The sequence below is a fragment of the Molothrus aeneus genome, chromosome 2 (assembly GCF_037042795.1).
Source record: "Molothrus aeneus isolate 106 chromosome 2, BPBGC_Maene_1.0, whole genome shotgun sequence".
Classification (NCBI taxonomy): Eukaryota; Metazoa; Chordata; class Aves; order Passeriformes; family Icteridae; genus Molothrus; species Molothrus aeneus.
This window is the reverse complement of record NC_089647.1, coordinates 34,215,671-34,241,905: the sequence shown is the minus strand read 5'-3', so window position 1 is coordinate 34,241,905 and position 26,235 is coordinate 34,215,671. Positions and strand designations below refer to the sequence as shown.

Sequence of the window (26,235 nt, the reverse complement as noted above, 5' to 3'; positions counted from 1 at the left end):
GCTCTAACCATGAGAAAGCCAGCTGCCTCCTTGGCAGGGGAGGGATAGAGGGGGGGAGTGTGATGCCATGTGATAGGAGCAGGTTTAGTTAAACTAGCTCATTATCTTTTCAAAAAACAGTTGACAAAGAGGCCTGTTGGAGTTGCCCTTCTCAAAAAAAAAAAAAATTAGTCTCTAAAGCAAAATGTTTCCAAAATATAGTCTACTTTAGTAAACATGCCTTTAAATCTCTAGATATTAGTTCCAGCTAATTGCAGCTACTTTCCTTTCCTTGGAGCTCCCAGCCTGTTTGTATGGAAGGCATGGAGAGCTGGCCAGCAAAAATGTGCATTATTTATGTTCTTGCTGAAAGCATGAGTCTTGTCACTAGAGCCTTGCTTGATTGAATGGATCTGCAGAGACAGTTTCTGTAGCAACCCAGAACCTCTCCCAGCAAAATGTCACCCAGCTAACACAGAATGGTAATAAATATCTCTCTGGGTAGCTGAAGATGACACAGATGTGCCAGAGTAAAATATATCTGGGTTTTGAGTACTCCGATCTCCCAAGACCCATGAAGATGTCATTTCAGAAGGTGAGCTGGTGGCATGTCAACTTGGGCACCAGTAAGAATCTAGCTGTGACAGCATGGGGTTTCCAAAGATTACAGAAATCTTCCTGGGGAAGCAGCAAGTCTTTAGCACCAGGAACATAAGGAAAAAAGGTGCTGTGGTCAGGCTTTTAGTAGTAGCCCACACAGTTAAAGTCAGTGTAAATAAAGATGTGCTTCACAAGACTTACTGTCACATCTTTGGGTGCTATGTCCACATACCAAATACTGAGTTTGATAATACTGTACAAAATATTTCAGAGATCTTTTAATTGCCATGGTATTTAGTATAGATTGACAAAGACAGGAATACGTAGATTCAAGAGTTTCTTTCCTACCTCTCCTTAGTCTTTGATCTTGGCTCATTGCTGTTTGAGGTCTGTCTGCCTTCCTGTAAAGATGAACCCATCACACTGAAAATCTTACAGAGATTACAAGCTGCCAGGACTATCTTGCAGACCTTTGAAAGGCAATACAGGCTGGTACATTTGTCTAGACATACTAAACATATTTTTCACTATGTCTGTATTTGAATTTTTCCTAATTATCAGCCCAGCAAATGATCTTTTACTAAATATAGACGTCCTGAGGCTAACATATTAGAAAAGTTACACTACCCAGAATTTTGAAAGTAAAGAAAGGTGGTTCCTTCATCATGCATCTCCAACTCAGCTGTACTCACCAGAAAAGTAAACTGCAACTTTTTGTGCTTCCACAGATGTGTAATTCCAGCATTTCCTACATTTTGACCTTATGAACAAAACTAGGCTCTCCACATTCAGAACAACCCAGGTGCTTAGCTTTAAACAGGAGATAATCCAGTTAGAAAAAGCTTGTGGTTATTCAGATAGAGGTCACCAAGGTACAACTCTAAAGGTGAATAAAAGTGAGGGAGGCTGCCTGACACCTATGTAATCTGGACAAGGAGTAATCTGGCTGGCAGATGACAGGGATTTGGTTTATATTTAAAAGTTTTGCTGATTTAGCAATAGCAGGATGTAACAACCCTCACCAATCAATACAGCTTTGCCAGCAAAAACCCACAGGTGTGGTTTCAACAGCAAAACACCCTTTGCAGCTCTGGTATAAGCAAGAGCTAATTATTAAAGCAACTTAAATTGGATCCTGTCCCTTGGAGGGTTTACCAGGTCTTCTACTGCAGCTACATCGGCAAACTTTCTAGTCAAGGCTGTTCCAGGAATCAGCTGCTGGAGAGTGCGAGGCTGATGACAGCAGAGCTGCTCTGGAAGCTTGAGGAGAGTGTAAAGCTTTGCACCCCCAGGCTCTGGGAAGCCCACCGAGAAACACGCGGGATACGGCCTGCTTCCTTAAGAGATTCTCGGCTGGAGAACAAAGGACTTCAGCTCACACAGGGAGGGGTAATTTGCATCTCATTTAAGCAATATTTAAAAATCGACACTGTGTTTGTTCCTCTAGTGACTGTTTTCCTCTTCCAGACATGTCAAAAAGGATGCATTTTCAATTAGGTTTTTTTTTTTTTTTTTTCACTTTTCCAGAATGAAAAGCAGCAAGAACATTTCTGGATGCCTAGAGATCCTTCCCCTCCCACCCCACCCAATCCTTGCATAGCTATAAAACACTTAAAAGGAATTTTGTAAAACTTCCTAAGAAAATTTATCTCATAACATAAACACAAGCATGACTATTCTCAACTATAAATGTTTTGGAATGTAATACATTCTTAGAAGGTGTTTTACCTTGATATGTTTTTTTTATGTATTACAATAATTTCACGGCTATCCAGCAAACCTTCCTTAATCACCAACTGCTGGTGATTCTCAAGTCATGTGTGCTATATGTGGGTCTAGTTTAGAGGCTTTTTAGCAAGTTTTATGCCAGCAAAACCCATAGCTGCATCTATAAAAAACCCTCAAATGACCCAAATATCCAAACTTTATCTGACAGCTATGTCAACTCTGATAAGAAGCAATGGAATACAGCTGCACCAGAGGCATTTCTAGGTGATGCTTTCAGCAAAGCTCTGCTTTTGATAGGAGGTTCAAGAACACATGTATGAAGGTGCTTTTGTAGGCACAAAGAAACCCACACTGTGCACACACTGCTGGCACAACACAATTCCTGTAATTAACAACACAAATAACACAAATAATAAACAATTCCATAATAATGATCAACTTTTTTTCATTAAAGAGCCCGGGGATAGACTCGGTGGGTATTCCTGTGCCACTCATAATGAGCTGTTTCAGAAATTGCTTAGAGCACGGAGTGTTCCCACGATTCATCGGCACACGGGGGCCTCACGGGCTCTTCTCACCACCGACCTGGTGAGAAGTGGCTTCACGCAAAGACTGGTAAAGGCAACCTGTGTAATTATAAAAGGCAAACTAATATTACACTAAAGCATGAGATCTGCTCAGGCACGTTGGTACTCGCTCTCAGGAAAGCTCTGTGTTCTGGAGGCAGCAAACTGCTCCGCCTGACATCAGGCTCGGTCCTTTCCTCATTAGTGAGCAGCAAACCTGGTTTTCAGGGTGGCCTTGGACCACACGGTATCCTCATCAAGGCTGCTTTGTTTCTATTACTGGTTTTGCTCCTGTAATTAATAGGAGCGAGCATTCTAACTTACAAACACGGGCTTTGGAGGAGGAGCTAGATTTCCCCACCCCCATTTTTCCCCTAGCAGCAGAAGAGCGTGTTCTGGTTTTGCCAAATAAACTGGTATATATTATGGCTTGATTCCTGGTACATAATTAATATTCTTCATAGACAATGTGTCTTCAAACAGCTGGCTAATATTTACTCTGAGAAAAAGGTCTTGTGATCCCAGCTTTGGTCAGCCAGGGACGGAAACTTCAGTTTTATTCTCTTATCTTCTGGTGACACACTGTAAAGGCAAAGTGATGTGTTCAAAGTACAGCGTTTTGAGGCTTCCAGGAACAAACATGAACATGCAATTCAACAGGCAAATAGAAGATGCCGTTTCATTTCCTGTTCCCGCCTTCTCTGGTTTCCATAAAGGGCATACAAACTAAATTTTTTTAGCCATATAAAACAACAAGCAGTTCTTGTTAGAAATGTACCAGGCTTATGTTCTTACTATCTTTCTACTATACTTGCAGAATACATTGATGTCTGTATGTATAAATATATACACAATTTGCACTTTAAACACGCTCTCACATGGTGTGTTTTATGCCGTGTATTTTAATGAAGCTTCACCCCTTGCCTGGTTTCACACGCTGTCAGCTCTCCAGTTACCAAGGAATAGGAAGTGTGGGGGGAAGGAATGGCTACACCTGAAAGTGCTTTGCAAACAACTTCACTTCCAAGAGGTACCTTTGGGCAAATCTAATGACCAAGGAAAGGCAGGTTTTGTTACTTTTCTCTCGCTCCCCCTATTCCCAGTTCTCTCCGGCGGCTCCCGGCTCTGTGAAGACCTGGGAACACTGGTGCGAGGGTTGACTGCTTAAAGGGATGGCATCGGAGAAGCACGGGGGGCAGGGCTCTTGCCGAGGCGAACGAGCCACAGAACCACGGGATTGGCAAGGAGCTCTGGAGATTGCCTATTCCAATCCCCGCACCCAGGCTGAGCCATTTGGAGCAGGTGACACAGGAACGCCTCCAGGTGGGTTTGTGGAATCTCCAGAGAAGGAGATCCACAAACCTCCCAGGGCAGCCTGCCACCCTCAACGTAGAAAAAGTTCTTCCTCGTGCTGAGGTGGAACTTTTTGTGGTTTTATTGATGGCCACTGCTTCTCGCCCAGGCGCTTCCCATACGGCAGGGCAAACCCAGCGCCCAGGGAGCGGCCACTGCCGTGTGGGGGCTGAGCCAACGGCGAGCGGGGCGGGCCGCGGAGGGAGGCGGGGCTGCGCCCAGCACCAATCAGCGCTCGGAGCAGCGCGGGAAGGCGGGAGGAAGCGGCGGGGCGGGACGGGACGGGAGACGTGGCCAATTGCGAGTCGGGACGCGCGTGCGAGAGCGGGACTCGGGCGCAGGAGCCTGTCAGCGGTGAGGAAGGGCGGTGCCAGCCAATCGGGGGCCGCTGTGGTGACGGAGGAGCCAATGGCGAGCCGCGCAGGCGGGGCGCCAGCCAATCAGGGCGCGTCCGGCGAACAAAAGGGCCTCTCCGAAACGCCGGCCCCTCTCCTGAGCACAATTTCACATGACGCAACGGCTGCAGGAAGCGGTTCGCGAGCCGTGCCCGCCGCCGCCATTTTGTGAGCGCGGAGACTGAGCCGGCGGCGGCCCGAGGAGCGGCGGCACCGGCAGCGCAGCCAGCGGGAGCCTCGGCGTAGAGGATGCGGTAGAGGAGCCCAGCGGCAGCGGCGGGGGGGCGGCATCGGCATCGCTCGGCGGCGGCGGCGGGGGATCGCGGGGAGGGGGCTGTCGGTCGGTGGGTCGGGTCCTGGTCGGAGCAGCATGTCGGCCCCGGAGAGCAGCGCTGGCAGCAGCGAGGCTCGGGAGGACGCGTGCCGCGACTACCAGTCGTCGCTGGAGGACCTGACGTTCAACAGCAAACCGCACATCAACATGCTGACCATCCTGGCCGAGGAGAACGTGCCCTTCGCCAAGGACATCGTCTCCCTGATCGAGGCGCAAATCGCCAAGGTTTTTATATTCCACCGACTACTACTCCTACCTATACTGCTGGGGGGACCGGCCGGGGCAGCGGGGTAGGGCGGCCTGGGGGCCCGCAGGACAGGCGCGGGGGGAGCCGAGCGGCGGAGGCGGTTCAGGGGGACACCGCAGGGCCGGGAGACGAGAGGGCCCGAGGGTCGGGAGATGGGGTGAGAGAGAGGGGGAGAGGCTCGGGCGGGTGGGCATGGCTGGGCTGGGCTGGGGCGGCGGGGGGGCCTAGGAAGTAGTGCCGGGGGGGGGGGGGGCCTCGGGTGTTGGTAGTGAGGGGGCGAACAGAGAGAGTGCGGCTTGGACGGAGTTGGGGGAGGACGGGGGTGTAGGAGGCCGGGGGTCGCCGTGCGGGATACAGGCGGAGGAGGGGAGCGTGTCTCCGGTGGGATCAGGGAGCAACGGGGCGAGGCGGCGGGCGGGGGCTCCTCCTTCCATCGCGAAGCTTAAGGGTGCTGCTGCTGCTTCTACTCCCCCGTGGCATAGGGAGCAGGGGACTCGAGGGAGGGGAGCAGCCCCCACACCAGCCTGTTGGGAGTAGGGAAGGCTTTGGGACTGGCCCCAGGAAGAGCTGAGGGAGGAGGGCAGCGTGGCTGTCGCTGGGAGCCCCGCGTAAATAGCAGGCACAACATGGCGGCCCGGCAGTGACTGGGCAGCTGCACTTCCTCGCCCTTGGAGCCGGGCTTTCCCCCGACACGCAGCCAGGATTCGGTCTCCGAATCTGGTGACTAAACCCTGGCGTTTTAGGGATTTTTACAGTAGGTGGACGCTGCAATTATTAGAGAGGACCTGAGTGGGGAGATCTCGTGGAGAGTTGGGTTTTTCTTTGGGGGGGTGGTCTAAAGCGAAAATAAGGTTACGTTTTTAGAGCGCAAATTGTCCGCCACTGAAGGGCTAAGTGCAGTGACCTTTAAGTATAAGTTAAAGCTATTTCACCAGTGCGGTCCCTGTGAGAGATTAATTGAGGGGTGGAGGCTCCCTTATATCGTAAAAAAGTTTGTGGGTGAAAGGTGAACATCTCTTTCGGTTAGAGAAGCATGTGTGGTGGTGATGGGGGTTGTTTTGCTCTGCCTCGGTAGAGAAAATTCTGTGGGCTTGGGATAATCTGTTCGGATTTCAGGTGATCTGTGCCCCGAGTAGCACTAGCGTTGTGTGCGTATTTAATTTATTTTGGCTAGAGAAGTTTATTAGTTGAGGATGTGGTAGAAGAAATTCTCCCTGACTGTAGAAACTGCAGCAGCCTGTAGGATCCTAACATGGCGTCTGAAAGGCACATGATATAAAAAGGGAAAGAGGAGGCTCCCTCTGAGCCCAGCCCAGGCAGTTGCTGACATCAGTCAGCCACTGTACATGCATGGGGGTTTGCAGCACCTTTTTAGCGAGCATTTTAGAAGAAAAGGGTTCTTCTTTCAATCCCCCAACCCCCCGTATTCGTGCCAGCCACCCCTCCCCCGTTGTTTCCCTTGCTCCCTCTGATCTCAGGTGTTAAAAGGCTTTTTTTCTTTGGCTTTAATCGTGGTTTATAATGGTGAGAATTGTACTATCTAATGATGGGGGTGGGAAACATCTTTTAAGATACTTAATCTTATCTTTCTATCAATGCAGGATGTCTTTTTAGTGTGCCACAGACCTCTTCCAGTCTAGTTTTAAATGCTGCCAGTGGCTGAGCTTTGCCATTCCTTGGGGAGGTGACCTCATAATCTAATAGCTCTCACCATTATATCTCCTAAAGGGCAGTGGATGTATATAAAATGATTTGTGATGAAATAACAATGCTGTCAATTTTTTTTTCATTTCTGGGTGATTTAGAACCTGCCCTGAGGTGTGGGGGTTTTTTAAAGGATGTCTTCTTAAAACCTGTATCAATGGTTAGTTTTGCCTAGTTACTGTTTATGACTGTAGTTTATTCAAGGCAAATTTTTAGTTGTTTCTGGGAAAGTGATCTCCTTTACTAAGCCACTTTTAAAAAGTGTTGCCTGGAGACAGTTTGTTTAGTGTAAAACTTGAGTGGTCTGCTTTACTATTTAATAAATGGTTCTGAAATGTGTGACTGGTATTATAAAGTTTGTAAATAAAAAGTCTGAAATATGTATTTGTCTTTTTATTTACCATTGTATAGTGCAGAATTTGTTTCCAAGACCTATTTTGTATACAAAGTTGCCTTTTTTTTTCTTTTTTTTTTAACAAATTTTTTCACAAGTTTGTGACTTGGGGTTGAATTGCCAGATATATTTTAAACTTGAAATCTTTTAGGAAACTAATAAAAAAGAGCCACACATTTCCAACAATAGCTTTCCTACGTTATTTGAAGGAACAGTGGGAGTTTTGTAAAGAAGTCTTTAATGCTATGCTGAGCTCAGAGTTAGTGTTCTTCTGCGTTCTGGTGGTTATGCGGCGCCTCCCTGCCTTTGGTTAGTGTCGTGCGGGCATCTTTCTTGCTTGGGGGTGCTGCAGAGACCTCCTGGAAACAAAATGCATTCCGGTGTGGGATTCCCTCTTGTGGTTATTGAAATACCTGCTAGATACCTTGACATAATAAACACTTCCAGAAAAGAAGACTTAAATATTCCAGCTGTATTTAAGTCACGTTTTTTAAAATGCGACACCTGAATAGCTTATGTTTGAAGCAGGGTATGCTGCTGAGCTGCTAATTGCGCTCCGTAGGTGGAAGTCAGCTTCCTTACCTAGATGGTGGTGTTTCTGTGTGATTGCTGTAACAGGCTGATGCATGATGAAAGGGACAGTTACACTTCTTTAGTGCTTTTGCTACTAATGCTTCCCCAGCATCTCAAACTTCCAGCTTAGCTGAGTGTAGTGAGCTACTTTCCTGCATTGGTGAAATGGAAGAATTCAACTTGGGGAGTAGCTCTTGGGCATAGGTACTTCTGGGAGAGCTCTTTGTGTGTCTAACACACTGACTAAAAGTCAGAAGTGGTGCACTGTCGTTTTGTTATAAAAGAAGGCACTCAGAACTGGAGTGTTTTTAATGTGCCATTGTGCAGACTGCTTCCAAGAAGAAGCCAGTATTCCACAGACATTTTAAATAGCTGCAGATCCACAGTCTTCTATGTCTGAGACTTAAGTGATGCTTTTTTCTAACACTTGCACATTAGATTGTTTACAGTTCAGTATTACGTCACAGCGTGAAATTGGCTTCTAATGTGCTGCAATTAGTTTTAGCTAATGTAGCTGTTTTTTTGTCTTTTTCTGCACAAAATGCATCACCTGCCTGTTTCTACTTTTTTCCAATATGTTTGAAGGCAGTGACACCCCCCTACCCTCCCACCCCAACTAACAAGGAGTTCTGCCCTCTTGAATAATAAGTTTCAGGTCATGGCAAATTAGTACGCTTCTAAGAGTGAGGAAGCCCGATTGCCCATGTAAAAATTACTGTTGAGTGAGTGCCCTTCTGTGAACCACCTCAAAGGGGAGGGAATTGCATTTAAAATGGTGAAGCAGTAGCACTTCACACACATGTCTGGATAATGGGCCTGCCTGCAAAGTAAGGTGTCGTTAATTAATCTGGTAGCCTATTCTGTTTAAAATGAGCAGTGAGTGAAGTTGTTCTGCTTTTATCCAGAGCTTACCAGATGGTGAATGGAACTTAAAGTATTACAAGTGGATGCTCTTCCCAGGGGTTCATGGTCAACACACACTGCTTGTGTTGTCTTCCATGTCCTCTTCAACGAGTCTTTGTACTTGCTGATGTTTTTTGGAACTTTGCTGTGCCTTCTGCTTTGTGAAAGCTACTGGCAGGCATTAAAATCACTTTTACTAGTCCAGTACTGCTTTCTGTAAATTGGAAGTTGCTGTAGTGGTCCAGGGTCACCACACTTTTATTGCACAAACTTGGTATGAGTTTTGAAAAAGGATTTAAAAAAACCCCAACCAAAACCAAACTAAAAAGCCCCCAAGCCTCCTGTAGCAAAGCTGTCTACAGAGTTTGAAGACAACCTTCTATGAAAATGGTGGTTGCAGTTCCTGAGCTTGTCTGTGCGTTTACCCAGTCGACCAGATGACTTGAGTTTTGACTGGATTTTGAACTCTATTCTGACTGTTTTTGCATGCATTTTGGAAATCAGAACCATCGCCATCTGCAAGTGCCAAGAGAGAATGGGACTCTCGGCTATATCCAGCTGGATTACAGTGAAATAATTGCAACCTTTTCTGCGTGTAATTTATGAAAAACTGTGATAATCAACATATAATTTACAGCTACAGAAGTTCACAGACTTGGGCTGTTTGCCAGAAGTCTAATTTGTGTTCTGTGAAATCCAGAAAAACCCATCCAGGAGGTTTGAATTATAAACAATTTTTAGAAGTTCCTTGAAGTGCAGACGATGGTTTCCTGCTAAGTTGCTTCCTCAAGGGAAAGGTTACACTCAGTACACTAGTGGCAATACTGTCTTGTGGGCTTCTTTTTTCCTCTTTTTTTTTTCCCCCTTTTTCCAAAGCTTTGATAAACAAACAAATTAACCTAAGGTGTTCCTTTTTTTTTTTTTTTTTTTTTTTGGTGATAGACCCACTGTATTATACTTTGAACTGAGTATCCATTTTTCAGATTAAGTTTTTGTATAAACAAAAATGCCAAACAAAATCCCTTGGTACTTATAGTGGCAACCAAAAAGAGAGGTCTGTATTTCTGGGATTGGTAATCCCTTTATTTGAAAAAGTTAAAGTATGTTTTTGTTGTACTAAACTTCTCAGTTTCTTCTTATTACTCCAGGCTCCTGCATCAGAGAAGCTACCCGTTATGTACCTAATGGATTCCATTGTCAAGAATGTGGGAAGAGAGTATCTCACAGCATTTACTAAAAACCTAGTTGCAACATTTATTTGTGTATTTGAAAAGGTATATACACTTTCAGAAAAGTACTGTATTCTAAGCAAAATTTGTTCCTGGTAAAATAAGTACGTGGTTTCAGGTTTGGGTTTTCTTGTGTGGTGAACTATACAAATGGATTGGTTTTTATAAATCTCAGTATCTATACTGTAAAAGATTATTCCTTCTGCTATCAAGCATGTTAGCTGAAAGATGTAAAGTATTACTTAATTTGGTGTGTAAACATCAGTAGCTTTCCTGTCCAGGCAAGATTTTACTAACAGGATTTTGACTGTTGATGGCTTAGCTGGATGGACTTTTTGTAATGTATAGACCAATTAATTACAAATCTTTGGTTTATTTTTAAGATATTTAATAGTCCTTATGCCAAGAATAGACTGAGATTTGGTTTTTTGTGCATTTCTCAAAGCCTCAGTCTCCTATAGTTAGATTTGTTTGATTTACATAATTCACATTGTGCAGAATGAGTGCTTAAACTCAAGAGGGAGTAGCACTGACACCTGGTTCTCTCTTGGTGGTCTGTCAGCTGAAAAAAGTGCTGTGACTGTGTGAGAGAAGGACCTTAAAATGTGTGACTGTATTATAAATAAGTTTTAATTTCATTCAACGTCAAAAGCTGCTGCCATATCTTTTAATTCTGGCTCTTAATTTTGAAGCCTAGTGAAGTAATTGTGCACACTCCTCTGTGAGAAAAGCATATCAAAGTCCAGGTTTTGAAAGGCCAGACTTGAATGGGTTTTAAGTTGGATCAGAAAAGAAGGGTTAACTTCTGTGGTTTCCTGTATGTTAGAAGAAAGTGGTGTTCCATAAGAATGAGATGAATTAAGCTTTTGCATATTTATCATTATATATCAGCGAGGATCTGAAATCCCAGTACGCTTTATATATGGTTTTCAGATGTAAAGTGTGTGATGAAGTAAGGAATAGGTTGTGATCATGACTGTAGAGGACTTAAAACTCCTATGTGTAGAGCAGATAGATAGATTTACTTGGTTTTTTGGTGTTAAATTGTGAATGCTCTTCTACTGAGTTGTGTTTAAAGTTGCAGCTGAATGAAGCTCTGGATAACAACTCATCTTCAGAGTTTTATATGTTAACTTGCTAGTAAGCTAACTAGAACTATTTATGTGTACTAGTTAGATGTGTAAGGTGGCAGTCATTTCTAATAGCTTAGTTTGTTAAAAGATGTGAGTAGAATTCCAGCACAGACGTTGTTACAGATCTGGGTTTTATCAGTAAATGGTCACTAAGGTATCTTTAGACACTTGAAGTCAAACTGTTTGCTTAGTCATTCCTGCACATTTTTGCAGTGAACTTCAGTGAAGCCTCTCATGGAAAATTGTATAGAGGCATCATCCCCCAATTACTCAGTATGAATTACTTTTATTGAAGCTCCTGCTCTTGCCCGAAAAGAACCTCCAAACTTTCCAGAATATTCTGTGTCTAGATGTAACATCTGAAAATGGCAGCAAAAATCATCTACATGGGCAATGCTTAATGATTGAATTGGGATTTTGAAATTTGACAGCTGCATATATTTTGTCCTTTAATGTTTTTTATTTATTGTTCAGTTGAGCCATTTAAGTTATGAGATGAACTAAATTTTGCTTTATTGTAAATTTCTAATTTAGCTGCCATGAGATAATCCAATTGTTTGTAAAGAGATAAAATGGGCCTCTGGTCCTACAAGTACATTTGATCTGTGACTCATACATAGATGGGTCTAATTCTGCAGCTGAACTGAAATAGTAATTGACATCATTTTAGCTAATACTCATTTTATTGCATTTGTTGGAAAAAATCCTTCAGTGACTAAACAGCTGAGCAAAACACCTTTTTTTCCATTCAGTTTGTTTTTTCTTGATCTGTTTGTCATTGTTATGCTCCGGCACAAACACTTGAATGATGTATTGTCTCAGAGGCGGTTGCCTTTCAATACCTTTGTTACTGTATTTTTTTCCACAGAAGTTGGGCCACTAAAATGAGAATTTTGCTAATGGAAAAGTTGAAAGAAAATTCTCAGAGCATGGTAATACAAAATAAAATCTTCAAATGGCCTTGAAACAACAATTGCACATTTGAGCTTCTGTTACTGATCCCATTGATAGAGATGTGTTGTCTGCACTGCTTATAAATTTTGTGTAGCAAGTTCAGTATGTTGAAATGGCAAGATAGAAATAGGAAATGAATGAAGTCTTAAGTTCTACAGAAAAGTTTAAGAAATTGTTCTATATTAACTTAACAAGCCATAGAATTGTTTTATTGTTTTAGGTGGATGAAAATACTAGGAAAAGTTTATTTAAATTACGCTCCACATGGGATGATATTTTTCCTTTGAAGAAACTATATGCACTTGATGTCAGAGTCAACTCATTAGATCCTGCCTGGCCAATTAAACCTCTGCCCCCAAATGTGAATACTTCTAGCATCCATGTGAATCCTAAGTTTTTAAATAAATCGGTAAGTTTTTCTGCCTTCTGGAAGAACAGATGGTAATACATGTAGTTTTCATTGTTTGTGTGCTGCTTTTTGACAATTTCAAATATTAAGAATGAATTATCTGACCTTTGTAAACAGGTAAGAGAAATTTATAAATTCAGAATATTTGAAGGGTTTTTTTTTTTTTTTAATTTACTAATTGAGTTCTAGGCTTTGGAACATTGAGGTATTGATATTAAATTCCACACCCGTCAAAGCAGGCAAATCATAGTGGGGCAATTGCAGTTTATAACTGCTGTATGAACTAAGTCCCAGTACTGGATCATGATAACACTGAAAAGGAGATGGATTTAGTTCATTTTATTAGGATTTTAAATGTAATTTTTCTTTATTTTGTTTTTAGCCAGAGGAATCTAATGCACCTACCTCTGCTGTCACTTCTGGTGCCTCTACTCCTCCAGCTGTTCCTGAAATACAAAAGAATTTGACACAGGAGCAACTGATAAGGCAGCAGTTGCTTGCAAAGCAAAAACAGTTGTTAGAACTGCAGCAAAAAAAACTAGAGCTGGAGCTGGAACAGACTAAAGCACAGTTGGTGAGTAGGATAGTTGATAAAACTTGGGTAGTTGGGGTCTCTCTTTTGGAGAGTACTTGACTGTACTGGTAAGTATAGTTCATTGGTTTTCGCTCATGTTAGGCAAATGTAGCTGTTTTAGGACTACCACAGCAATGCAAGTGGAGCTGGGGTTCCTGAAGAGTTTTTGTTATCTTGAAACCTTAAGTATTAAACTGAAATGTAAACAAAAGAAAAAAAAAAGTGGAATTCTTGTGGTTTGGTTTTAATCTCTCTTCAGAATGATACCTGACTGTGATCTTCCATCCTTCACGTCTTGCAACTGACAGTGAGCTGAGCTATTTCAAATATGTTTGTTCCTAAAGAACAAGGGAGCCCGATTGTTTGTAAGCAAAGTCAGTTCTTTGGTTGGCAGTAGTTGGAAGTCTTGCTGTGTTGATAGTTGACAATACAAAATAAAGCATCTGTGAACTAAAGTGTGAAAATAGGATACTTGGCAGCTGAGTTGCCTAGAGCATGTGGAAAATATAGGAAAGCTAGCGCTGTAATTGGAATGTGTGCCAAATTTACATCTTTTGCAGTATTTATGTTATATATTGATCTTGCACTGTGTTTGAATTTGATTTGTAATGGTACTGCATTATTATAGTGCTTATAATTAGCAATTAGTGGGTCAATTTCTGTTGAATGGCTGAAGCTCATAACTCTCAAGACATGGCTATTATAGTTTTGGTTTTGAGACAGAGTATTAGCACCTCTGAGTAGGAGTTGTGGCATGCAGATTAATCCTGGATTTTTTTCCAATTTCAGGCTGTATCTCTTAGTGTTCAGCAGGGATCATCTAGTATAGCTTCAGTTCCAGCACCTTCCAAGCAACATATGTCTCCCACACCTCATATGACAGTTAAACCACCTCATCAAACTACTGTGCAATCTGAAAAAAACAAACCATCCCCAAGTCCTCCACTTCATGATATCAAAATAGTGAACAGGGATCCTCGGCTTAATAGAATGGGCCAACATTCTTCTCATACTAAAGATCAGTCTCACAGGAAAGAATTTTCACCAAGTGTGACCAGTCAGTCTGAGACCAAGGGAAACAAAACAGCACAGGCTGAAAAACAGAACTCAACGAAGTCAGAAAAATCAAAAGCAAGTGAAAAAACACAGAAAAAAGAACTTGAACAGTCCAAAGCAAAATCTAAATCACCATCCCCTTTGAAAAATAAGCTGCCCGATACTAAAGACAGCAAAAACCAGGAATGTGAAAGTGCTAAGGTTTCTGACATCAGTAAGCGGGATCCAAGACTGAAAAGACATCTTCAGGATAAGTCAGAGGGGAAGGAAGAGGAGATCAAAGAAAAGAGGAGAAGTACAGAGAAGAAGGAAAAAGAAGAGCATAAGACTTGTGAACATAGACCAGTAGGGAGCAGAAATAAAGTGATTAATGGTGCTGTTCAGAAACAAGATACAACTACAGAGGAGTCAGAAAAACAGGGTGGGAAACAAGGAAGATCAAGTAGTAGAAAACGGTCACGATCACGCTCTCCTAAGGCAAGATCACCATCTACACACTCTCCAAAAAGACGGGAGAGGAGATCACCTAAAAGAAGACTTCGGAGTTTATCTCCTACTTCATCAACTCCTAAAATTGGAAAGATACGTCAAATAGGCCCTAAGCAGTCTCACGTTGAAGAAGGTACACAAGCAGCAAGAGATGAAAGAAATTCTAATAAGAGAAATGTTAAACAAGAGGTGCGTGATCCAAGGAGATTGAAAAAAGCCCAAGAAGAAAGACCCCAAGAGACAGCCACCCAGCATTCTGCAAAAGCTTCTCCAGATCCAAAGGAGAATGCAGAAAACTGGCAGGGATCCAAATCAGGCAAGAGGTGGAAATCTGGTTGGGAAGAAAGTAAAAAGTAAGTTACTATCTCCTAAATAACTTGTGTGTGAAGTCAGTGGAAATTCTCCTGTTGGCTTCAGTATAGCTGACTTTGAGAGGCAGTGTTTGGATTGTTAAAATTGATAGGTTTAATTTGTTTCTACTAGTGAAATACAGAGGTGATGCATAGTTAGATTCTAAGGTGATAGCAATGTTTTGCCATGATCAGTTCTAGTAGGAACCATTACATCCTGAATAATGAATAATCTATATTTTACATATATTTTTGTTTTCAGCTCACAGCAGAATGATGAACACCAAGCACTGGTTAAATCCCCTCACCAAAGACATCGGGAAAACTGGCCTGCTGGTAAAGGAATTCTATCACCCCGAGCACCAAAGCAGCAGCACCGGTTAAGTGTGGATGCCAATTTACAGATTCCCAAAGAATTGACATCTGCAAGTAAAAGAGAATTACTTAAGAAGGTAATACTAATAAATCTGTCTTCATAGAAATGTCCCAGGTGTGGGGTTTTTTTCTTGTCTTTTTGGAAGTCTAAATTTTAACTTCATCTTACAGGCTAATGACCGCTTGACATCTGGTGAAATAACACAAGATGAGTTTCTCATGGTAGCTCATCAGATCCGACAGCTGTTCCAGTATCAGGAAGGAAAGCACAGATGTAATGTCTGGGATAGCCCTACAGAGGAAAAATGTGGTTTGAAAAAGAAACCTCTTCTATCAGATGCAGAATTAACATATTACGAACATAAAGCTAAACTAAAAAGGACACAAGTTCAGCATTCATTGTCAAGGCTTGATCTGTTGGATCCTGATGATATTTTGGATTATCATATACCTGATGCACTGCTTTCTGGAATAGAATGTGAGCAGGCAAAAGCCAAGCGGGGGGTACAGTTTGACAGAAAAGAGCCATTTGCAGAAAGATCAAGGAGACACTCTCCTGTAAGTGGCACTACAAGACCATTTGCTGAAAACCTGTCACCACTTGAGAGTCGACGAAGACTTGAAGACCAGCGTGCTACTAAAGGAGCAAGAGGTTCTGATCCTTATGACAGCTGGGGAGAATCGGATGAATTTAGAGATGCTCTCAGACAACAAGGGAAAAGCACAGCAGAGTTCCAGAAAACAGATGGAGATGCACTCTGTAGGTTTGATAATCGTGAAGAAAGACAGCTTCTTGGGCAAGCTGGTATGTGATTTTACTTTATTTTGTATCTGTTAAGTAATTGACAGTGTATTAGCGAGTGGTTATATGATTTGTTCTGGTTCTTTTAGGTGTTCGAGAGGAACCAAGGTCACCGTTCACTGAACGTTTCAAAAGAGCTAGGTATGAAGATCCAGAGAAAGCACCATTTCCAGAAAGTCCAGGATCAAGATTTGGAGGTATTGAAGGAAAGCAGAGGATAAGTGCACTGATGGAAGACAGACCTCTGTTTGATGGCTCACCTAGACCGACTGCTGCAAGGGTTGGGGTAGATGGACAAGGCAGTCCTTTTGTTGATGGTCCTGCTGCTGGTTCAAGTTCCAGAATTGATGGGCCAGCTGGACAGGCTGCTATGAGATTTGAGGGGCCTTTGGTGGGGACAGGTGCATCTCAGTTTGATGGACCACTGGCAGGAGCAGGGGGAGCTGGAGCCTTAAGATTTGATGGGCCACCAGGGCAGCTGGCAGGGTCCCTGAGATTTGAAGGACCCTCAGGCCAGGTTGGCGGAGGAGGTCCGCTGCGGTTCGAGGGACCTCTTGGGCCTCTGCGGTTTGAGGGGCCTGCAGGGCAGCCTGTAGGTGGGGCTAGATTTGAAGGTCCTGGAGTTGGTCTCAGGTTTGAGGGTCCTCATGGTCAGCCTTCAGGTGGTCTCAGGTTTGAGGGACCTCATGGTCAACCTATGGGGCCTCGGGGTCAACCAGGGGGTGGTCTCAGGTTTGAGGGACCCCATGGTCAGCCCTTGGGGCCTCATGGTCAACCAGGGGGTAGCCTCAGGTTTGAGGGGCCACATTTACAGCCGTTGGGGCCCCATGGACAACTTGGAGGTGGCCTCAGATTTGAGGGGCCACATGGTCAGCCCATGGGGCCACATGGGCCATCAGGTGGTGGGCTCAGGTTTGAGGGACCACATGGACCATCAGGTGGTGGGCTGAGACTGGACGGACCACGTGGTCAGCCAGGTCTAGGTCCTAGGTTGATTGATGGACCAGTACACCAGGGAGCTGGTGGACTTAGATTTGATGGTCCTCTTGGTCGGGCTGGTCCAAGATTTGATGGCTGTCAGGGAGCTGGATTTGATGGTCAGCCTGGACAGCTGTCTCTCCTGCAAAGATTTGATGGAATTCATGGACAGCCTGGTCCAAGGTTGGCACCTGGCCAACAGACACAAGCAAGATTTGAAACAGCCATACCTCAAAGATTTGATGGACCTCACCAGCCAGCCTCTAGGTTCGACTTGCCCCTCGGCCTTCAGGGTTCACGTTTTGAAAATGTAGCTAACCATCCTGCCTCAAGACTAGAAATGTCACCGTATGGACAAGGTGGTCCGTTTGGTGAACATCCTGGCCAGGGCTACAATGGACCAGCTCATGGAATGCAGTTCCAGAGACCTGATATATTTGATGGTTCGCCCGGACCAAATTTCAATGGGCCAGCTGGCCCAGGAGCACAGAACTTCCCACTGAGAGCAGCTGGACATTACTTCGAAGAAAAAGGTCTCCAGGGTCCTCAATATGGAAATTTCAGTAATATGCCAATGGGAGGTAATCAGGTAAGAGCTGATTGCATCAAATACTTTGCTTGCAGAAGTGTTTCTGTTAGAGAATTAGCAGGATTTCTTCCTGTAAAACTGGAATATTTTTCTAAAGCATTGACAGGCTAAGAGTCACTTTAAAAACGTCACTAGATAATTTAAGAAGGACGTGCATTGCTATGTTTCAAGAATCTTTTTTTAAGTATTAGACAAAATATTAGATCTTTGCAATCACTTCATAGTTCAGAATATGTCTTTGAAATTATTATTTTCAGCATTAGAACAAAACCAGGTAATTGGAAGCCTTTGGTATTCTCATTAAATTTCAACAAAAGTGAACTCTATATGAAGCATAAAAGATAATGTAAGTGATTACATTATACTTGATTAGTTTTTATAAGAGGTGTGAAGTTAGACAGGACTAAAATAATAATTGTCTTTTTGCAGCTGTTAGTACTGGTTACAAGCCAGTTTTAGAGAGATATCCATAACTTTGGGGAATTGAGGAAGATAGGGCCATTGTTGAACTTTCTTTCTCAACTGCATTGTTGTCTTTTAAAATTCTCTTGGCACTGTCTCGCTTTGTCAGTTCAGTTGTCGTTGCTGTTGCCTCTTGGAAATGCTCCCTTCAAAAGGAGTAAATGATACTTTACAGTGGTGAAACTGATGTAATTTCTTGCAGTAGTTTAGAGATTTCTAAATGCATTTTTAATTTTGGGGGTTAAAAAGTGAATGTGAAGAGTTTACTGATTGTACAAAAGCAGGTAATGTGTCCTACAGACCTCTAATGGGGTAAAATCTTAAACAGTGTGTAAATCCAGAAAACAGCCAGTTAGGGAAAAAACCTCCAAACATTTTTATTACAAATGTGTTATAAAGACTTGTTTTTCTACCTACAGCTTACTGTAGGAAAAAACCTCCAAACATTTTTATTACAAATGTGTTATAAAGACTTGTTTTTCTACCTACAGCTTACTTAGCTGATGTGCTAAAAAGTCTTGTTTTCAAGATGCATGTCTCTACTAAATGCTGGTTCAGGTCCTAATAGGAATTAATTGTGGCATTTTTTAATAGACATCTACGGGTTCTTTGAATTTCTTGATGAGTTCTATTTTGGTGAACATGAGCAATTTAAAAAGAAGCACTATGTTTGGAAAATGTGATTGTTAAGTAGAAGGAAAGGTGTTGAATGTGTTGTGGTAGGGTTTTGTTTGTTTTAATAGTAGGCAAAACAAGGATGTGGTCTGAATTTTCCTAGTGGGAGATTAAAATTAGGGAAAGATCATACAGTTATTTGTGGTCTTCTTCAATACCAAACTGACACGGTTCATTCCTGGAAGGAGTTCAATATATGTGAAATAATTGAGAAACATCTAGAAGTTAATAATAAAATGTGAAAAGTAAGTTTATAGTCACATTGTTATACAAAGATTACATAAATGTTTACTTTCACAGGTTTCTCTCATGTCTGCTCAACCAGGACCTTATGGCCAAGGTCAGCAGTATTTGCCAAATCCTGGAAGTTTTGTCCAGAACCCTGCAGGTGTGTAACAAGAGAATTCCTTTTATTTCTTTTGGATTGTTCATTTGGTGGTGGCCACAAAAATGACATTTTTTAATGTCCTGAATTACTTGGGGTGTGTGGATTAAGGGAAGCCTCCTCAGTGAGGTGGCTTTAGATATGATATCTGTAGCACCTTCATCTCTTAAGGAGGTTTTCTTAAACACTGGAGGCTTTTGTTAGTTTTCATTAACCATGTGGTTTAGGTATCAAGTTGTGCTGAAAAAACAAAAAAAAAATGGTTTTGAACTGTTTTTCTGGAAGGCATCAGTCTGTAGGTCTAGCTTGCTGTGCTGGGGTGTGCAGACATTTCCAGTGTATGAGTGGTTAGTAGTGAAAAACTTCAATAACATCATAAAAGGTTAAATTAGGTGATGAAGTATATTGAGTGTGGGGAAATATCTATGAAGTATGAATCCAGGATAATATTGCATTTCAAGTAGAGATCTGTGTATGGGCAACCAGCTTAGATAGCACTCCAGAACACATTATGAAGGAAGGGAAAATCTTGTTAAAAAGATTCCCTGTTTCAAGGGAAAAAATTACCCACTAGATAAAGCAGAGAGTTGGTAAATAATTTGTAACAAAAAATGAAATAAATGGGAGGCAACAGGAAAATTGTGTTGTGAAATACACAGATAAAAGTGAAGTTGATTTCTTATGCTAACCTTTTGCCACCTTGAATGTCTATGTTCTTCCCTAGGAGCCCTTTCCCATTCATATCCTGATAACCACCTTGGACAGGTTGATGTGAATGAGTTGTTTGCTAAACTGCTGAAAACAGGGATCCTCAAATTGTCTAAAACTGATTCCACTTCAGCACGTATGTAGATTTATTATGTTCTAACTATTGAGTTTATCCACAGCTCAAGTGTAAATCTGAGAATGCACACTTCTGTGAACTCCTGTATAGATTTTTTTAAACTGAACTCTATTTTTGGTGTATGTGATTGAGTAAATTCTTAGTATCTTGTTTAATTTACATTTTAGCTATCTAGAGCAGTCAGTTTTGTCTTTGGTACTGTGCTTTTGTAACTTGTTCTTGATGATAATTAGGTCTTTTTATCTTCTGATATATTTTTATATCTGTGAAGACTGAATTTTAATGCCAAACACTGAGGTGAAATACTGTTTTCCTCAATTGAAATTCTGGCTTATTTTCTTTTATGCTTTTTTAAAATGGTGTCAGAAGATAACTGATAGTCTGATTAACTGAAGATAACCATAGTCAGATTGTATTAATAATATTTGAAAAAAAAACTTTTAGGAGCACATAATTTCTTTCTGATGAGGTACTGAAATTTTGATAAAATAATATCTTCATGGTTTCTAGAAGCGAACGAAACATCGGCCCAGCCGAATGCTGAAGAAGAGGATGATGATCAGAATGAAGATCAGAATGTTCCAGACCTCACTAACTTCGTAGTTGAAGAACTTAGACAGTGCGTATAGTAGCATGGGCTTACAGTAGGAATAACAGCGTGGCAGGAGCTAGATAGTTTATCCAAGACAGTTAAAAGCTTTTAAAAGATTATCTGTCACTTAGTGATTCTGAGGAGCTTAAACCTGCATTGTTTGATGTCAGCCTTGTTGAAGCTGAGAAAGGAAAAAGACAGAAATTGAACATGGGAAAGGTTAGCTTTACACAAAGGTGTGTGTGTTCTTACTTCAGCACTAAGGTTGTGATAGGCAGTGAAGCCCAGGCCTGGGCTGCACCAAAAGCTGTGTGACAAGGTTGTCAAGGGAGGTGAATCTCACCCTCTGTTTTGGTGAGACCCCACCTGCAGTGCTGCTCTGGGGCCCCAACACAAGGAGGACATGTTGAGAGTGACTCCAGAGGAGGCCATAAGGATGATGAGAGGGCTGGAGCATCTCTGCTGTGAATAGGCTGAGGGTTGGGGTGGTTCAGTCTGGAGAGGAAACAGCTCCAGGGAGGCCTTACTGTAGCATTCCAGTACCTAAAGGGGACTACAAGGAAAGCTGGAGAGGGGCTTTTCACAAGGCCATGGAGTGATGGGACAAGGGCAAATGGCCTCAGGCTGAAGAACAGATAGATGTAGATAGTAGGAAGAAATTCTTTACTTGAGAGGATGATGAGGCACTGGAATAGATTGCCCAGAGGAGCTGTGGATGTCCCAGCCCTGGAAGTGTTTAGGCCAGATTGCCCTGAGCAACTTGGTGGAAGGTATCCCTGCCCATGGCAGGGGAATTGGAACTCTAGATGGTCTTCTAAGATCCATTCCAACCCAAACCATTCTATGATTTTAATTATACCATTTGGTGGTACCTTGTAAAGCTGGGCCAAATGAAGGCATTGCTATTTGTGCATTATTAGTCAGAAAAGCTAGTAGGAATGAGACACAACACTAGCATGTTTCTCATGAATCGTTAATAAGAGCCCATTGTTTTTTGAAGGTTTAAGTTGATTCTGCTATGGAAATCAGGATGAAATGTAGTCATATTGTGTACTTTTAACTTGGAGCAGATCCATGCTTTTTCCCTACTACTGTAGGAAAGTGAAGCAATTTACTGAGAAACTTTTTACTATCTCTTTTTAAAGAAGTGCTAAGATTTTTCTCTCTTTTTGTAGGCGTTACGATAGTGTTATAAATCGGCTGTACACTGGAATTCAGTGTTACTCCTGTGGAATGAGATTCACTACTTCACAGACAGATGTTTATGCAGATCATTTGGATTGGCATTATCGCCAGAACCGGACGGAGAAAGATGTTAGCAGAAAAATTACACACAGGAGATGGTACTACAGTTTAACAGTAAGTAATGCAGTATTTGTCTGGATAAATTACAGGCTGGATTCTGTGCTTTATTCCTGCATGTGCTGTAGGATTGCAGCTGAAATTTGCATCATTACAGGAGTTGGTTGTGATAAACAAGATACTTCAAGTAGTCCGCAAATGCCTGTCAGAATACAAAAGGCAATTGTGTGATGAACAGTAAACAGTTTAAAGCTGCTTACTGCACTGTTTTCGTTCCACTGCGAATGGAATTTGAAGGATAGTGGTTTTTTTGGTAAAAGTTTTTGAAGCATTGCATTGTGAGAAAGAGTACACTGTGCTAATGCTGCATGTGGGAAATATTTCAGTTTTAACAAAGTAGCATTTATTAAATATGATCCTTTGGGATGTCTGAGTGAGAATGATCACTTTCCTTAGGACTGGATTGAATTTGAAGAAATAGCAGATCTAGAGGAGCGTGCTAAAAGCCAGTTCTTTGAAAAAGCTCATGAAGAGGTTGTGTTGAAGACGCAGGAAGCTGCCAAAGAGAAGGAGTTTCAGAGTGTCCCAGCTGGACCAGCTGGAGCAGTGGAGGTAAGTTTCAGCTTGCCAGACAGCAAGAATCTAGTCTTTTAAAGGCTTGTACTGTACTCTTGTTACTAAATGTAGACTTTGTACTTGGGCCTTTGTGTAGCCTCTCCGTAGGTTGTGTATTTGTGTATGTAATGGTTGCTTCCCAGGGGCAGGAGTAGTAGAAACCTGTAGTTAAAAAAACACTACAGCCATTGGCATTGTGTAGTTTTAGCAAAATTGAAATGGGCAAAGTGTGTTAATTTGCTAAATGTTTTATGTAGAGAAAGTAGTGTAAGCGATTTGTTCTTTGATGATTGCTTGTCATTCAAATAACTACAGGATTTACTGGGGTTTTGGTACTTTCAAACACAAAAATTTCTTTTTTGGTAGCAGATAGGTGTTACAAGAAAGAAATATCACAACTTGAAAGTAACTAATAGAGCTGTATTTTGGTAGATGAATTAGTGTCGTAATCAAATACAAATGTTAGAATTACAGTTTAGTTTTACGTGCTAAGTCTCTAAGAAACTAGTGATGAAACCAGAAAAGCCTTTTTTTAATTTTAAAAAGCACCTGTTGTGCTTTATTCTCTGGGTTGATAATTTTTCACAAAAGTACTAAAAATCTTCTGCTTTGTCTCACTTGAAATTGCAGGTTAAGGGGGAAGAATTAAGATATTGCCAGAAATAAAACTAGTTAAATCGCTGTAATTGATTGTCTTACGTGACAGTAAGAAGGCAGTACACTGTTACAAAATGCTTTGCAGACTTACTAACTAAAGGGGTAAAGTTTACCTTTCTCAAGTGACAAAGAGTATTCAGGGCCAGAGGGTGATCCTTTCTCTGTCTGCAAACCATACTCAATTTTTAATTAAGGTTTACTAATTATTAAAGTGATTTTTAAAGTGTGGGGGAAAGATCATGTTCTAGGCTTAATATACTTAATTTAAAAGAACCTTATTTGACTCCTGCTAGATTCTTGAATTTCATGTGTTGAGCAAATTGCAATAACATGATTTATCTCTGTTATTCCAATAACTTTTCAGAGCTGTGAAATTTGCCAAGAACAATTTGAACAGTATTGGGATGAGGAAGAGGAAGAGTGGCACTTGAAGAATGCTATCAGGGTAGATGAAAAGGTAATCTGATCTTATTTACATGTGATGCTAATTATAGTAAAACCCCTGAAGAATTACAGAAAAAAAACCCAGGAGGAGGTGGCTAGTGCTCTTTTTCTCTTGAAGGATTCCTATTGTAGTTTTTCTGGCTTCCAAATACATAAATATCCCTGCCTGTGGAAGTGCCTGAAATCCTGGTGTCATTGGTATGGGCTCACTAGCTCTCCCTTACACTGCAGTGCTCAAAGAAAAATGGACGTCTCTGTGTATAGGTGTGGGTATGGGCTCAGTTCTTCCTGCATGCAGCTGTGCACAGATAATTCCCAGCACTCACCAGGCTGCTGTATGATTATATATCCTAAATAAACATCACAAAATCTTGTCTCAGGTATGGCTGACGCCATACTTAGCCTGCTCAGGCCATAGTTTCTCTAGATGAATTATGTGATAATGTGTAATAGACACTGTTCAGTTCATTATCAGTGATTCTGCTGTAATTTATTTTTACATATTTAAATGTATAACAATTTTTTTTTTCAGATTTACCATCCATCTTGTTATGAAGATTACCAGAATGTAAGTGAATCCTTCATATTTTTGGAAGCATTTTGCTTTCAGTTTGTTTGCTTCATCTCTTTGCTTTGCAGGGAGCAGATGTGTTCAGAATGTGCTGCCCATTTCTCTTGCCTAAGACTTGGAGGCCTTGGGCATGGCAAGTTTATAATACAGAATTAACTGAGATGTGTTTCTGGTTGTGAGTACCATGACAGCTTGTGTGCCATAAAGCAAAGCCATGGTTTGATGGATTTATTGTGGAGTAATGTGTTATCTTAGGAATTTTTAACAATGGAGTAGGTGGGTATTGGTGTGACATTTTTAATGCTTTGGAAGTTACAACAGTTCATGGTAATGTGTTAAGCATCTCTGCTTGGTGATACTTTTCAAAGGAATTGCAAAAAAAAGTAATGCTATTAAAAAAATGAATTTGTTTTTTTAAAAGTTTGACAAAGTAGAAGTTTGGATTTTGAGTGCCTGACCACCAACATACTTCCATTTTGAAAAAAGGCAAAAAGAATAAGAGGCTAAAAATGGTTATTTTAGTGTGCTAATGCTACATTGACTTTCACTTTGTAGACATCATCATTTGATTGCACACCATCTCCCAGCAAGACTCCTTCAGAAAATCCACTAAATATAATGTTGGACATTGTTAAACAAGAAACAGAAGAGTCCTGTGACTCACCTAAAATCAAAGAAGAACCTGAAGACACCCCTCCTCCTGCCTGTGCAGAAGAGAGCACACCTGCATCTACAGAAATCAAAACAGAACCTGAGGAGTCTGTTTAAATAAACTGCGGTATGATTTCTTTTTTTTCTTTTTTTTTTTTTTTTTGGTTTTTTACAGAGGAGCTGCTGTGTTAATTCTGGAAGACAAATACTTTTTATATGAATAAAATGTCCAATTGAGGCAGGGCCTCAACTACTGTTTGGTTAATAAATACATTTTTGTATTTGAAATTTCTTATTGCCTGCACAGTTTCAGGTGTCATTGTGTGAAAGTTCTGTAGATGCGTGAAAATTTAATGGTATATGTAAAAATGTAAAATTTTCACTTGTTGAAATGTAAATTATAAATAAAAGATATTTTTGCTATGTATGGAGTGTAATGTTTATGCACACCATCAAATAAATACAGTGTTTCTGTACTTTTTTCAGTTTAAAATTGATTAAAATGAATTTTTGCTTAATAAGATTCGGAAAAATGAAAGCAAGACTCTTCCTTCAGTTATCCCATAGGTGGGTTATCAAGGGAAGGAGCTTCTCAGACAGGCCTAGATTCCTTGTCTTTTTAAAGTTATTTGAACAAGCTTACATATCCAGATGTTTAAAAAAACAATTACAACAACAAAATAATAAAAAAATCCGTAGAAAAACTCACAAAAAGACAGTTCTGGGTAGAGGGGGAAAATTTAACAAACCAACCGGAGTGCTTGATTGTGGTGAACACAAGTGCCAACAAAAAAGATTAACAAACCAGGATGCCTGGTAGTTAAGGTGTTTTTAATGATTTTTTTTCCAGTAGTCAAACACAAATTTAATAAAGCTGAATTTTCTTTACGTTACAGGGGGGAATGAATGTAAGAATGCTCATTTGAAACATAGTTAACATTTTCTTTTTTGTTGCTTATGACTGGACTTAGATGGTAAACCAGATATCCTGAGATGTTAATATTTCTTAAATGTTATAAATAAAACTAAGCATATATTTGAGTGTGAGTCTCTTCCTTTCAGTGATGGGTCTGTGTGGCTGGTACGTTTGTGGGAATTGAAATAAAGTTGTGTGTTTCAGTATGCATTTGATGTTTTATTCACTCTGCTAGTTGCAGTGCGTATTTTTAACTTGCTGGGAGCAAGACAGAAGCACTAAAACTGAGAAAGCAATGTCGCAGTCCTACCAGGTTATACTGGGAGTCAGAATTCCCCCTTAGTGTGCAAGTGGAAATAATCAGCAGTGCAGGAGACATTGGCTGCAAAAACTTCTTTCCATGTTGA

General features: G+C 41.4%; 1 protein-coding gene across 2 annotated transcripts; it reads left to right on the top strand.

Moving 5' to 3' along the window:
- The first annotated feature begins 4,959 nt into the window (after positions 1–4,959).
- PCF11 (PCF11 cleavage and polyadenylation factor subunit) lies at positions 4,960–25,953 on the top strand. 2 transcript variants are annotated; one of them, XM_066572354.1, is made up of 16 exons: positions 4,960–5,180; positions 9,925–10,050; positions 12,313–12,501; positions 12,884–13,075; positions 13,865–14,973; positions 15,233–15,422; positions 15,517–16,150; positions 16,237–17,714; positions 19,152–19,239; positions 19,961–20,080; positions 20,594–20,699; positions 21,848–22,031; positions 22,431–22,586; positions 23,611–23,703; positions 24,223–24,258; positions 24,817–25,953. In XM_066572354.1, the coding sequence occupies exons 1-16, from the start codon at positions 4,992–4,994 to the stop codon at positions 25,027–25,029; spliced, it is 5,103 nt and encodes a 1,700-aa protein (XP_066428451.1). In that variant the 5' UTR covers positions 4,960–4,991; the 3' UTR covers positions 25,030–25,953. The 2 variants fall into 2 exon arrangements, with proteins under 2 accessions (XP_066428451.1, XP_066428450.1); XM_066572353.1 differs by having other exon boundaries at positions 20,591–20,699.
- Positions 25,954–26,235: the final 282 nt, after the last annotated feature.